Below are 14955 nucleotides of genomic sequence, written 5' to 3'. Positions count from 1 at the left end.
GAGCCATTTCAACGAGAGAGTTGCGAGCCGGTCTTTATGAGCAGCGGAGCGATCGCTAAAATGTACTACAAGACTATTTCTCGTTGGCAAGTGGTCGTGGGTTATCCTATTGTGAGGACATTTGTGTGATTCATTTTCGGAATATTTTGAAGGGAATACGTAGTACAACAGCAAACAGCCCATCGATAGCGAACGTGAGGGTGGAGGCGTGGCAAACCGCCAACCCGGAAAACGAAGGTAACAAAAGATTACAACAAAATTAGATTTCAGTTTTGTGTAAAGTTACATTAAACGTATGTTTGAGTGTCTGTATTGGATTAGATTGGATAACTTTATTCATCCCGTATTCGGGAAATTTCGTTGTTCCAGTGGCAAGAGGGTGAGGATGCAGGAATAGGAAAGGCATTTTAGACATAAATAGATAGGTAATAAGTTGGTCAAGAAAAAAATACATGAATGAATATATAATTAAATAAGCGTGTTGCTTAGCACATATATACATACATACACATAAATGTACATGCATGCATATGGTAGGTCTTAACACACAGCCATTTTTTTGTTAAAGAGCCTGACAGCTGATGGGAGGAAGGATCTGCGGAAGCGCTCCTTCCTGCAATGAGGGTGCCGCAGTCTATTGCTAAAGGAGCTTCGGAGGGACTCCACAGACTCATGTAGGGGGTGGGAGGTGCTGTCCATGATGGACATCATCCTGGTCAGCATCCTCCGCTCTCCCACTTCCTCCACAGAGTCCAGAGGACAGCCCAGAACAGAGCTGGCCCTCCTGACCAGCTTATTCAGCCTGTTCCTGTCCCTCTCCGTGCTCACACATCCCCAACAAAGCACTGCATAAAACACTGTAGATGCCACCACAGTGTCGTAGAAAGTCCTCAGCAGTGTCCTGCACACTCCAAAGGACCGTAGACTCCTCAGTAGGTAGAGGCGGCTCTGGCCCCTTTTGTACAGGGCATCTGTGTTTGTGGACCAGTCTAGTTTGTTGTTGAGGTGAACACCCAGGTACTTAAAATTCTCCACGATTTCAATGTCTGTACCCTGGATGTTCACCTGAGTGGTCTGTTGAGGATTCCTCCGAAAATCGATGACCATTTCCTTTGTCTTACTGGTGTTGATGTAGAGGTGGTTTTGCCTACACCAGTCAACAAAGGCTGTGATGACTCCCCTGTACTCCAGGTCGTTCCCGTCCGTCACTCGTCCAACAATAGCGGTGTCGTCAGAGAACTTCTGGAGGTGGCAGGTGTCTGTATCATGTTTAAAGTCCGATGTGTAGAGGGAGAAGAGGAGTGGAGAGAGCACTGTGCCTTGTGGGGCCCCCGTGCTGCAAGCTACCACATCAGACGTACAGTCCTGGAGTCTCACATATTGTGGTCTGTCAGTGAGGAAGTTGATGATCCATGCGGCTAGGTGGTTCCTTACTCCAGCCTTTTCCAGTTTCCCTCTCAGTAGAACCGGCTGAATGGTATTGAACGCACTGGAGAGGTCAAAAAACATCATTCTCAGCGTGCTTCCCGCGTTCTCCAGGTGTGAAAGAGACCTGTGCATCAGGTAGGTGGTAGAATCTTCCACACCAATGCCTGGACGATAGGGGAACTGCAGAGGGTCCAGCTCTGCATTCATCAGGGGGCTGAGGTGATTGAGGATGATTCTCTCCAATGTCTTGATCAGGTGAGAGGTTAATGCTACCGGCCTGAAGTGGTTTGGCTCCCTGGGGTACGCAGTCTTAGGAACTGGGACCACGCAGGAAGTTTTCCACAAGGTGGGGACCTTCTGCAGACTGAGGCTGAGGTTGAAAATATGCAGAATCACTATACCAAGCTGATCCGCACACTCTCTCAGTAGTCTGGAGCTGAGGCCGTCTGGACCGGTAGCCTTCCTTGCCTCGATCTTCTTGAGCTGTTTTATCACCTGATCGACAGTAATGCAGAGACCGGTGGAAGAGGGGGAGGAAGAGGAGGAGGAGGAGAACGAGGGGGGAGCGTTGCTTCTGGTCTGGGGGGTCAGGGGAGTGGGGGCAGGACTGAATCTGTTAAAGAACTGATTCAGTTCATTGGCCCACTCCCTGCCGCCAGACTCCGGGTCTCTCTCGCTGTTGCCTCCATGGCCCGAAATCTATATATTAATCCAAGATAATTTAAATTTGTTTGTTCCGTTTATGAGTGCGTTGTCGTGGGAAAAAAAACTATATATGTATATATGTATATATGTATATATGTATATATGTATATATGTATATATGTATATATGTATATATGTATATATATAAAAAAATATATATATATATATATATATATACACACACACACACAGTTGTGGTCAAATGTTTACATACACTTGTGAAGAATATAATGTCATGGCTCTCTTGAGTTTCCAGTTATTTCTACAATTCTGATTTTTCTCTGATAGAGTGATTGGAACAGATACTTCTTTGTCACAAAAACATTCATGAAGTTTGGTTCTTTTATGACTTTATTATGGGTGAACAGAAAAAAAGTGATCAAATCTGCTGGGTCAAAAATATACATACAGCAGCGCTAATATTTGGTAACATGTCCCTTGGCCATTTTCACTTCAATTAGGCTCTTTTGGTAGCCATCCACAAGATTCTGGCAAGCTTCTGGTTTAATCTTTGACCAGTCCTCTTGACAGGATTGGTGCAGTTCAGTTAAATTTGATGGCTTTCTGACATGGACTAGTTTCTTCTGCATTGTCCACAAGTTTTCATTGGGGTTTAAGTCAGGACTTTGGGAAGGCCATTCAAAAACCTTAATTCTAGCCTGATTTAGCCATTCCATTACCACTTTTGATGTGTGTTTGGGGTCATTGTCCTGTTGGAACACCCAACTGCGCCCAAGACCCAATCTTCGGGTTGATGACTTTAGGTTATCTTGAAGAATTTGAACGTAATTGTGAAATATGAACTGTATTCTTATATTTAATCTTGCACCCTTCTGCACTCTTATGAATTTAGTAACTAGAATAGAATTTTTACTGACACCTACAGGTCAAGGCCTGTCATCACTTTGTATATACACACCCCTTTTCGTGTTCCCGCCTAAAGTTTGTCTCCGCCTAACTTCTATTAAATACCATCACCGACCGAGCGGACGGCGTATCTGGTTGGGGAACCTCGATGTGGACGCTAGGTCTGTCCGTCCGCTCGCCCCCTTCTTAGGAAGGGTGGGGGCTAGCCAAGGGGGCTAGCCAAGAACAAAGGAAGCGGACCGAGCAGCGACCATTTTGAGAGCGGTCGAGATGAGGCCTCCCTTTCCAGATAACCTCCATTCGGCCGGGGGAGTTAAAAACTACCACGTGTTTTGCTGCTTCCTCTGTATGAAGATTATTGTCGAGGCAACCCAGCTTTGACAGTAATCCTCCTTCTTCATTATCCCATTTACTCTCTGTAAAGCACCAGTTCCATTGGCAGCGAAACAGCCCCACAGCATAATACTACCACCACCGTGCTTGACGGTAGGCATGGTGTACTTGGGATTAAAGGCCTCATTTTTTCTCCTCCAAACATATTGCTGGGCATTGTGGCCAAACAGCTCGATTTTTGTTTCATCTGAGCACAAAACTTTCCTCCAGAAGGTCTTATCTTTGTCCAAGTGATCAGCAGCAAACTTCATTCGAGCCTTAAGGTGCCGCTTTAGGAGCAAGGGCTTCCTTCTTGCACGGCAGCCTCTCAGTCCATGGAGATGCAAAACACGCTTGACTGTGGACACTGACACCTGTGTTCCAGCACCTTCTAATTCTTGGCAGATCTGCTTTTTGGTGATTCTCGGTTGAATCTTCACCCTCCTGACCAATTTTCTCTCAGCAGCAGGTGATAGCTTGCGTTTTCTTCCTGATCATGGCAGTGACAAAACAGTGCCATGCACTTTATACTTACAAAAAATGGTTTGCACTGTTGCTCTTGGGACCTGCAGCTGCTTTGAAATGGCTCCAAGTGACTTTCCTGACTTGGTCAAGTCAAGGATTTGCTTTTTCAGATCCATGCTGAACTCCTTTGACTTTCCTATTGTAGCGTTTGTGGGCGTTTGCATCCAATGATCCCTATTTAAATGGCCTCAGAGAAGTCACCAGCTGTAGTCACTCAATCACTCACAAGAAGTTAAGAGGCCATGCTATGAAGTACATTTCACTGACACAACTTTCTAAGTCACCAAAATTGCTAATTTGTGTTGCTGTATGTATATTTTTGACCCAGCAGATTTGATCACTTTTTCTGTTAACCCATAATAAAGTTATAAAAGAACCAAACTTCATGAATATTTTTTGTGACAAAGAAATATCTGTTCCAATCACTCTATCAGAGAAAAATCAGAGTTGTAGAAATAACTGGAAAACTCAAGAGATCCATGACATTATGTTCTTCACAAGTGTATGTAAACTTTTGACCATATATATATATATATATATATATATATATATATATATATATATATATATATATATATATATATATATATATATATATATATATATATATATATATATATATATATATATATATATATATATATATATATATATATATATATATATATATATATATATATATATATCAGTGGCGGGCGGTGCATTTTCTGGTAGCGACTTCAACGTATCAATCCAACCCTCAAAAACTATTTTATGGCAAATAAAACCTCTACTGCAGCTACAGCTGCAACACATAAAAAATAATCAATACATTAATGCTCAAAAATGGGGTAAAATCCACTTCCTAGCAGCATTTCATGATTAAATACAAATACTGGAGATTTTCAGACATTAAAACCAGGCCAGGGGGTGATTTTCCCGGGAAAAGACAGCGATGGACGTAAATGGTGAAACGCCAAAAATTAAACTGGGGTAAAATCCACTTCCTAGCAGCATTTTGTGATTAAATACAAACACTGGAGCTTTTCAGATATCAGAACTTGGCCCACAATTGAAATATTATTTAGGAATATATTTTACTCACCAAAAATCCTTTTTACACAATATCCATCCTCCTTTCTTTCTTCCTTCTTTCCTATCGCCATCGAAGCTAATGATGAAAGTCGAGCCTGTACTGTCATACTTCTGGCATAGTCCGTTTTGAAAATGGCTTTAAATCAAAACAACAATATGCTATTTGCTTGTGGAGCTAAGTTAGCACACTGAAAGTGCCGCACACACCATATTCCCGGCTGTAACAGGCTTGCTAGCTTCGGAGTTGACCGCCCTTTCTTAATGATGTCCATTTTTTTTCTGGAAAAGTCCGTCTGGAAAATAGCTTTGTGAGAGAAATCTGCAACAGAATTCATTTGTCTTTGCCACTGTCGGCCATGTGGGTGGAGTTTGCTATCTCTGGCTGCTTTGGCCCGCCTACTAGTCAATCATAGTTTGTGAAAGCAATGACATGTCCCATCCAGCAAAATGCTAACGCCTATGAAAAATCATTGTGGGGTTGCCAACTCGAAATCTGATTGGTTAAAAGCAACAGTCTAGTTTAATGCAGCAGAGCCCGCAAGAACTGATTGTGAAGGCTTTGAGGCAGATCTGATCTGGCAACAAATAATGGCTGAAATGTGATTGGTTAAATGCTTCAATCTGAAAACACACATCTGGAAGCAGTGCAACCAGGGGGGAAAGCAATGAAAGGAAGCTAACAGACCCTTTGGAATAATAAGTATTGATGGACAAAATATAATATGATTCAGATATTTCTTAGGCCAGCAGAGAAGGCCTTGAAGGCCCTGACGGCCCGCCACTGATATATATATATATATATATATATGTATACGTATATACATATATGGGCACTGTGTCTCTCCCCGCAACTCCCTCGTGTAATGTCTCTGGTCGCAACTCCCTCTTTGTAATGTCTCTCCGAGCACTGGGCGGAGTGTTGCATTTTTTTCAGTGTTTTTTTTCCCGTTAGTCATTGCAAATGGCAAGGCGATCGTTAATACAAGAGTTATATATACTACTCGTTGGCAAGTGGTCGTGCATTATCCTATTCTGACATTTGTGTGCATCATTTTCGGAATATTTGGAAGGGAATACAAACTCAAACAACCCTCGATATTGACTGAAAGTCAGTGTGGAGGCGGGGCAAATAGAGCCAACCCGGCCGGAAGAATGGTATAAAAATGTAAAACAAAATTAGAATTAAGTTTAGTGTAAGGTTAGATAGGGGGGGAGGGGGAGAGATGTACCCGTGCACGTACATCATCAAATCCATCATAACGCTGGTTCATCGAGGGAAGATGCAAAAACAAGTGGTTGAAGACAATAACACACACCTGGGTCACACACATGGGAAGGGCAGACAAAAAAGACACTAGCTGACTCTCATGAACAAACACGCGGACCGGACACACAAGTAAAAACACCCAACCAACCAAAACCCCAACAAAACATGACATTTTAAAGTAAATAACTAAAGGGTGACGGTTATCGGGTTGGCCAGCGCTACCAATGAGGTGTCCCCTTTTTTATTTCAGCGAGTTGGCAAACCTAGTCGCACAGGAACTTTCTAACTTTGTTTGTTCATGTGACGTCTAAACCACAAGACGAGAATTATAATTGAACGTTATTTAATTAGCGACTTCGCTGGTTTCTAATAAGTGGAAACTTTTTTCCCCGTACAGCTTTCTAGCGCGCACATTCATTCTCAGTGTTTCATTTTTTAAAACCAAGTACTACAGTATACCGTATCTTTTGACATATGATTTCTCTTGGTACTTGAGAAAGTTTACGCTACGTGGCAAAAGGCGCACCAACTGACAGAAAGAGGGGACAAAGTATTTTCTGGAATAATAAATAGATGTAAACCCCTTACTCATCACAAGTGGTGGAAGATACAAATGTGAAACTAGGTAACTAACGATCTTGTTTTTCTCCGAATGATGCAGAATACAGTTTTTGTTTCCTCACCTAGTGTGGTGTCCAAGTTGACTTCTGGGATTCGATATCCTGACTTTTTCCACTCAGATTGAGACAAACGAGCTTTTATCTCTACTACGAGGCGCGTTCTTACTCTGTTTCGACGGCTTGCCGTTGTAAATTGTTAAAGTTTGTGCTGTTAATCTCACTCTGCCTCTCTAGTCCCCCCTCTCTCTCTTTCTCCCCCTCTCTGTCGCTCTCGCTGCCTCCCGCTCTCTCTCTCTCTCTCTCGCTCTTTCTCTCTCTCTCTCGCTCTTTCTCTCTCTCTCGCTCTTTCTATCTCTCTCTCTCTCTCTCCATCTCTCCCCCTCTCCCTCTCCCTCCCCTACCATTTGCACTCAGAATCACACCGCTACTGTGCGGAAACCGAGCCCACACTGTAGCCAGCACTACACCAGGAGTCGCAAACCTTTTTGACCAAGAGAGGTATAAACAATTTATATTTTTAATTGTAACTCCACAACAATTCCACAAATGGACGCAGTGGGTGCAGGTTTTCATTCCAACCCATAATGAGGACAGCTTTACACCAATCTGGTGTCCTATAAATCCAATCAGTGGATTGCAGTCAGGTGCTTCTTGTTTTCTGCATAAATCTCAATGGTTAAAGTGTCTTTGCTGAGTCGGTTGCAACAAAAACCTGCACCCACAGCGGCCCTCGAGGACCGGTTTACCCACCCCTGATCTAAATTATTTTATAACATTGTTACTGTGAGGTTTTTTTTAAATTTCATTTTATTATAAATTTTCCTCCAACGAAGTATATAAGCTTGGCCTTGCTATTAAATAACCCTTAGTTATGCGCACATTATTATTATCATATTCGCTTGTAATGAAGTATAAACTTCGCTCTTGAAAGCTTTGTTTTGTCTAAACAAAGAGGAGCCAGGACTACTCTGGGAGGATAAGCGGCATGGAAAATGAATGAATGTCGAACGTCGGTCCCCAAATGAATGGAACGACCCACATGTAATCTACATTCCATACCAGTAGAGGGCGGTACCTTTTCTACACTTCACAACAGCTGTCATTAAAAGAAAAGCAAAGAGAAGACCCGGAAAAGAACATGGCAAACCCCAACGCGATGGCGCAACATGAGCTTATTAAAACTGCACAGTTAATAAAGCAAGGCGCAGAAGCGCGAATATATCGAATTGTTTTCCTTGGGAGGCCAACCATCGTGAAAGAAAGGTTCCTGAAGCGATATAGACACCCACTTTTGGATGAAAAATTAACACATCGCCGGACAGTGCAAGAGGTTCGTTCGATTCTACGCTGTCGGAGAGCAGGCAAGTGCATACATTACAACAAGCTCACTTCTTTTAATGAATTTCCTCCGTGTTTTTTTGCATGAAGACGCCGGAAGGTTTGCACTGCACCCTCAATGTACTTAAAATACCGTTTTTGATTGGAATGTTTCAAGCAAAAACATTTTTGTTTCAATTTTAACTCCTTTCATATTTTGCACCGCTTTATCATCACTAGTGTCGCGGGGGGTGCTGGAGCCTATCCCAGCTGACTCCTGGCCAGAGGCTGAATTGGTGGCCAGCCAATTGCAGGGCACACGGAGATAAAAGATTTAGCGAGAACCAGAAATGATGTCAATTCATAACTCAATCAAATTTGACAGCTTAGTTGGCAGACATAATGGCCCTCCTAATGAAACAGAAACTAAGACATATTCCGCGAAACCTAATAGGAATTAGGATCTGGAATTTGTTTTTTTTGTTTTTTTCCCCAACCCCTACCATGCATGTTTTTGGAATGTGGGAGGAAACCGGAGTACCCAGGACCCCAGAGCTGTGAGGCCGATGCACTAATCACTCGCACCAATAAAATATCTTATTAGACAATATCACTTAGCTTTGCAGTAATATAACTACTACCACTATCTTGTGCATAAAATATTGACTTGAAAATAAAAGCAAAAATCACAAACTATGACTTCTCTCCCTCCAAAAATAAGATGGGTTATTTTGTATCTCAAGGCACCACTTTACATAATGTCATTTATCCAGTGGGCTTTTTAAACTGCTCTAGTAAAAATGTACTGCATGAAATATTCAGCATAATGTAGCAGATAATCTTTATCGCTGGGTTGGGAGGTATTTTTGCAGCGACAAGACTTTTCAAGATTTTGACATTGGATGGAAAGGAAAAGAAAATGAACTTTCAGCAGTCTCACAAAAATATGAAATTTGTCCTGCATAGTATCTCAATTTAGCATCACCTTATTCCATGCAATCCTCTTCTCAAACATCAACTACCATCAAGTCTCTTCCATACTACCTTTAGCTCTCTTGCCTGGCAGTACGATCCTCATTCCCATAATCCCATCACTTTTTTCCAAGATGGCGCCGTCATGCGGAAGCCAGTGGCAGTAGCTCTGTCCACTCTTATTTGTTTTTCGTGTTTTACAGCTCTTCTATCTTTTTTTAAATTACATTTTAATATTTCTTATTACATTCCTTTTTACTTTACTTTGTACTTTATACTTTTTACTTTAATGTTTTTACAACTTTCTATGTTCTGTTAGCCTGGCTTCTTTCTGCTACTTCTTTTTTTGGAACCATTCAGCCATGCCTACACTGTCACACACATGGGACTAGCTGTTACAATACGCAGCAGAAGGAGCAACACCTCGGTGCCGCCGGAGATTCGGAGCTGGACAAAAGTGCCGGGAGAAGAGGCAACGCTTCTGACCAACCATTCCATCATGGGATAAGATGGAAGAGCTGTCGGCGTTTATCAGCAACGGAGTCGAGGGACTCTACTCTGCTACTGTTGTCTTCAGCTCCAGACTACTGAGGAACTGTGCGGAAAAGCTTGGAAGAGTGACTCTGCATATTCTCTACCTCGGTCACAGTCTGCAGAAGTTACCCATCTTGTGGAAGACTTCCTGTGTGTGGTTCCGGTTTTTGTCCAACTTTACAACGTCTTTTTGAGTCTATCCGTTTTAGCTACCGCAACCAAGATGGCACCGTTCAAGTGGCAGCCGGCGACGGTAGCTCCGTCCACTCTTACTTGTTTTGTGTTTTTGCTGCTTTTCTGTCTTAATGATCTGATTTGGTGATTCTTAACAATCCCATTTACTTTGATTTGCTTTGTACTTTGTGCTTTTGCTTTGTTGTTCTGTCTAATCTCCCTCTTGCTACTGCCACAATGAAATGTCCCGAATACGAGATGGATAAAGTTATCAATCCAATCTATCCTTCCCCTAAATAACCAAACTTACTTTCTGTCTCTGAATAGAAAGAAACTTTTTCTTCATCAGAGCTACCAGGATTTTTTTATGGGTCTAAAAAGGGATTAGGGTAAAGTCACCCTAGAATGCTGCTGCTTTCTGGCCCATCCCTACCACTATGTAAGAACTCAGCGCGCCATAATTGGTTGTAAGTCCAGGGCAAATGCAACTTCATACTATGTTGCCAATTTACAGCATCTGGTCCCACAGATACATCATCTCTTGAGAGAGTGAGAGGCAGAATGTGAGGCAGAGGAAGAGAGAGACTAGGCAGAGGGAGAGAGAGACTAGGCAGAGGGAGAGAGAGGGAGAGAGAGGGAGAGAGAGGGAGAGAGAGGGAGAGAGAGGGAGGGAGAGAGAGGGAGAGAAAGGGAGAGAGAGGGAGAGAGAGGGAGGGAGAGAGAGAGAGAGGGAGGGAGAGAGAGGGAGGCAGAGAGAGGCAGAGGGAGAGAGAGAGACAGACTTTTTGCACGGGAACGCGGTTGTAACATAAATTAAAATGAACTTGGATTATGATACAGACACTCATAAATTAGTTTAATCTAACCTTACACTAAACTTCTAATTTTGTTTTAATTTTTTTTATCTTTCTTCGCCTTCACCCTGACTTTCAGCCGGAGTTTTTAAAAGAAACCTATCGAGGGTTGTTTGCTTTTGTCTTCACTTCAAAATATTCCAAAAATGATGCACACACGTCCTCACAATAGGATCGTAATTTTACTCGTATCTCAAATTCTTCGTATTTTGGGACACTCTTATGTCAACTGTAGTAGATATTTTATTTTTTTACATTTGACATAATTAAACTCTTGAGAGCTTTAAAGAACTTTCAGTACACTAATTGATTTTTTTCTGATTTTTTGGACAAACGCAGACAAGACACGGATTGGTCTCAGCGTTCACTTCTGACTGGTTTATTTGGAGAAAAAAAGGTCACTCCCGTGTTATCTGACTCCAGTATTATTTTTTTTTACCAATGGCCATTAACTTAAACATCTGTTTGGGCTGAGATCTCAAGATATAACACTTCCTTCTGAAATATAAGAACAGGACAGGATGTGAGGACACAGGTCAGAAAAACTTTTACAATACTGTCACTTTGAAGCACTCACTACAAGTGTAGAACACAAGAACAATTGTTTATTAAGCAAACACCAAAAACAGAATATTGTTGGAAAAGCATTTTTATTTGTTCTAACTCGCCATCTATTAACAGAGTAAGAAATAACTATTGGTTATGATGTTTAATAGTACTGAAATTAGACGGATTTTGCGGAGGGGACAGAGGGACAAAGAGAGAGAGACTTTTCTAACGGCAACACACTCGTAAAATAACAAACAAATTTAAATTAACTTGGATTACGATACAGACACTCAAAAATAAGTTTAATCTAACCTTACACTAAACTTAATTCTAATTTAGTTTTAATTTTTTTTTTACCTTTCTTCTACCAGAGAAGGCTGTATTTGTCCCACCTCCACCCTGACGTTCAGCTGCAGTTTTTAAAAGGAACCTATCGAGGGTTGTTTGCTTTTGCGTTCCATTCAAAATATTCCGAAAATGCTGCACACAAATGTCCTCACAATAGGATACCGCACGACCACTTGCCAACGGGAAGTAGTATACTCCTCTCGTATTGGCGAGCAAGCACCATTCTGCACTGATTAACGGGGAAAAACACTAAAAAAATGCAACACTCCGCTTAGTGCTCCTACAGATATTTAGACGGAGTTGCGACGAGATTATGTTCTCATAAGCGTAGGCCGTTTGCTCGTACATCAGAATTTGTCTCGTATCTCAAGGTAAATATTTGCTCGAAATTTTACTCGTATCTCAAATTGCTTGTATGTTGGGGCACTCGTATGTAAAGGTATTACTGTACAATATTAAAGTTCTGAATGATCTCTTCTTAGGTCTATCAGCTCCTGTTGTGTACTTTGTGGACTACTTCTCCCACTGCATCTTCTTGGAGGAAATTGTGAATTCTTCGACTGTGCGTGACCAAATAGCGAATGCTCAGATGTCTGGTTCTTCATATACTGGTGTGCAGCTGGAGCATCTGGCCGAGAAGATAGGCCAGATCCTAGCCAAAATGCACAATGAGCATGTTATCCATGGCGACTTGACCACCTCCAACATGCTGTTGAGATGTCCACTGGTGGATGGCGTGGATGGCGAGTTGGACCTTGTCCTTATCGACTTCGGTTTAAGTTACATCTCTGCTCTACCAGAAGATAAGGGAGTAGATTTATATGTGCTAGAGAAAGCTTTCCTTAGTACTCATCCCAAAACTGAGGTACTGTTTGAGAAACTGCTTAAAAGCTACAGAGCCTCATCTAAAAATTCAGAAGTAGTCTTTAAAAAGCTTGATGAAATTCGTTTGAGAGGAAGAAAGCGGTCTATGGAGGGATGAATGTTTTCACAAAACAATGGAACTTATGTATTTTGCTATCTTATTTCCTGCTAATCATGAAATATATTTTTATTTAGGTAGAAGAATGTGGATAACAACCCAGTCAGTTGTATTTCTTTTTAAAATTATGTACAATAATGTGGACAAGAATTCAGTCAATTGTTGAGAATTTGTTAATCTTGGTATTGGAGTGCTGTGTTGGGTTGCCACGCAAGTGTTGATCCTATACGCAAGAACTACTCTTAACTTTGTCCAATATTACTTCTCAAAACCTTTTTGTGTGTTTGTATTGTCACATTTTATATTTTAAAACTAAATACAGGCAGTTTTCTCCATAGTTGATCATGAAAAGTCAAATGGATACAAATGAAGATCTTCAGGCCAACTGATGAGTCATTTTAGACAAGTTTGAAACCTGCTGTCTGTTGTCAAAATTAAGTCAAGAAACACCATTAAAAATATTTGGATGAATTGTGTTTAATGCACTATGAATTCACTAAAGCAGCGTGTTGCCTAGTTTCAGGGTTGACATTTAGACATCTGTAAAAGCATGCAGAAGTGAAGAAGGAAGACACCCTTTTCAGGAGGATGGTCGTTGGGTACCGCTTGTCTCAATTCCCCAACAGCGTTCTGCCCATTCTTTTGTTTTGTCCATTTTTATTACATTCGGAGGCCCTGATTACATGGACGTCCTGTCTCTAAAGGGAGGGCTGTACATTTGGGACCTCAGTTTCCAAAACGCGCTCACAATCTCATTGTTATAGTCAAACATGAAGGCACAAGCACTCCAAGACGCCTCGGCACATCTTGTTTTGAGTAAGGATAATCTGAATTTGCCATGCAGAAAGTGATTAACACTGCCCAGAGGATTGTCGGCTGTTCTCTGCCCTCACTGGAAGACATTGCCAGCCCTCGTTACCTCAGCAGAGCCAGGAACATCATAGGGGACCCATACCACCCTGGTCACAATCTGTTCCAGCTGCTGCCCTCTGGCAGACGCTATAGGTCCCACAAAGTACGGACAAATAGGCTTAAGGACAGTTTTTTCCCCACATCCATCAGAACTCTAAATTTGTGGTAACACATCACACATTCCCTTCTGTGGTAATATGAAAAGATGTTTGGGTGGTGATCTGCCTCCTACTAGCTGACTAAAGGTAAGTGAAAGACAGTGAGAGGTAAGTGACCTGTATCCATAACAACAGAATGCCAAATTACAAGTCCGTAACTATCACTTATTTAGGTCTTTTGCCGAGTAAACGCACCTTATGGAGAAGCACTACCAATTTCGTCATACGCAGTTTCTGGGTGTGATGACAAGTAGGCTTTTGTTGTTGATGATGACGACAGGGCCTATGTCCGATTATTATTATGTCCGATTATTAAAATGTGGCAAGAAATGAAATGATGTCTCTGTCTAAAGCAAGAATCCAAGTCATCCAAGCGGATATTGTCCTAATGACAACGTGTGAAAAGCAAACCAATCACACTTTCACATAAAACAAGCCATACAGGGAATTCAAGGGCGTTTTGACCTGAATGAGCCAATTTATTCATTTATTAAATTTTCATACCACTTCCAGTCAACTATGGGCACCAGGCAGAGGACACCCTGAATTGGGCACAATGAGATAGAAAACCATTCATGCTCACACTCCTAACTAGGAGCAATTTAGTATGCTCAACCATGTTTTTGGGATGTTGGAGGAAACTGAAATACCCGTTGAAAACCCACTCAAGCATGGAGAGAAAATAACAACTCTACACAGAAAGGTCCGAACCTGGGACATATCAATGAACACATTTTTTCCAATCCAATATCCTGTTTTTGGTGTTTTTTTCAGCGGGTTGGAACGAATTAATTTGTTTCCCATTCATTTCAATGGGAAACCCGCTCGAGTTACGAGAATCTCGTCATACGATCTCAGTCTCGGAACTACTATATATATGTGTGTGCGTGCGCGTGTGTCCGACGCACACATTTTGCTCACCAAAAATCAGTGCAAACTGCGTTACTCGCGTCTGTCTTCTCATCCACCATAAGAGAGACAAACGGTGCTTTATTAACTCCCCTTCTGATCCCTTCCCCATCACTTCAGCAATAGCAGTGACCAGGTCATTTTGTATTTTGCCCGACGTCCCACTAAACACTTTATTAGTGAACAGGTGGTAATGTAAATCTGTGTTTCTCTCAGCAATAAGAGAAAGAAGCTCCATCAGAAGGGAAGTTAATGAAGCACCGTTTGTCTCTCTTATGGTGGATGACACGACAGACGCGAATAACGCAGCACAGTTTGCACTGATTTTTGGTGAGCAAAAAGTGTGCGTCGGCCTCACATAAAATACAAAACGACCTGATCACTGCTA

The 14955-nt window shown here is 41.8% G+C and overlaps 2 protein-coding genes across 5 annotated transcripts in view; one reads left to right on the top strand and one right to left on the bottom strand.

Annotated features, from left to right (window-relative positions):
• slc2a10 (solute carrier family 2 member 10) overlaps positions 1 to 7086 on the bottom strand; it is a 60319-nt gene extending 53233 nt beyond the window's left edge. For all 4 annotated transcript variants that reach the window (XR_013300554.1, XM_077602391.1, XM_077602392.1 and 1 more), the window contains exon 1: positions 6922 to 7086. The gene's annotated coding sequence lies outside the window, so the exon portion shown is untranslated. The remainder of the gene's footprint in view (positions 1 to 6921) is intronic.
• Positions 7087 to 7670: 584 nt separating this feature from the next.
• Positions 7671 to 13059, top strand: tp53rk (TP53 regulating kinase). Its single transcript, XM_077603527.1, has 2 exons — positions 7671 to 8219; positions 12089 to 13059. Exons 1-2 carry the CDS (start codon positions 7997 to 7999, stop codon positions 12586 to 12588), a joined length of 723 nt encoding a protein of 240 aa, XP_077459653.1. The 5' UTR covers positions 7671 to 7996; the 3' UTR covers positions 12589 to 13059.
• The last annotated feature ends 1896 nt before the right edge of the window (positions 13060 to 14955 follow it).

Source organism: Stigmatopora argus, chromosome 6 (genome assembly GCF_051989625.1).
Source record: "Stigmatopora argus isolate UIUO_Sarg chromosome 6, RoL_Sarg_1.0, whole genome shotgun sequence".
NCBI classification, from domain to species: Eukaryota; Metazoa; Chordata; class Actinopteri; order Syngnathiformes; family Syngnathidae; genus Stigmatopora; species Stigmatopora argus.
The sequence above is the reverse complement of the archived record's forward strand: the minus strand, read 5'-3'. Positions and strand labels throughout refer to the sequence as shown.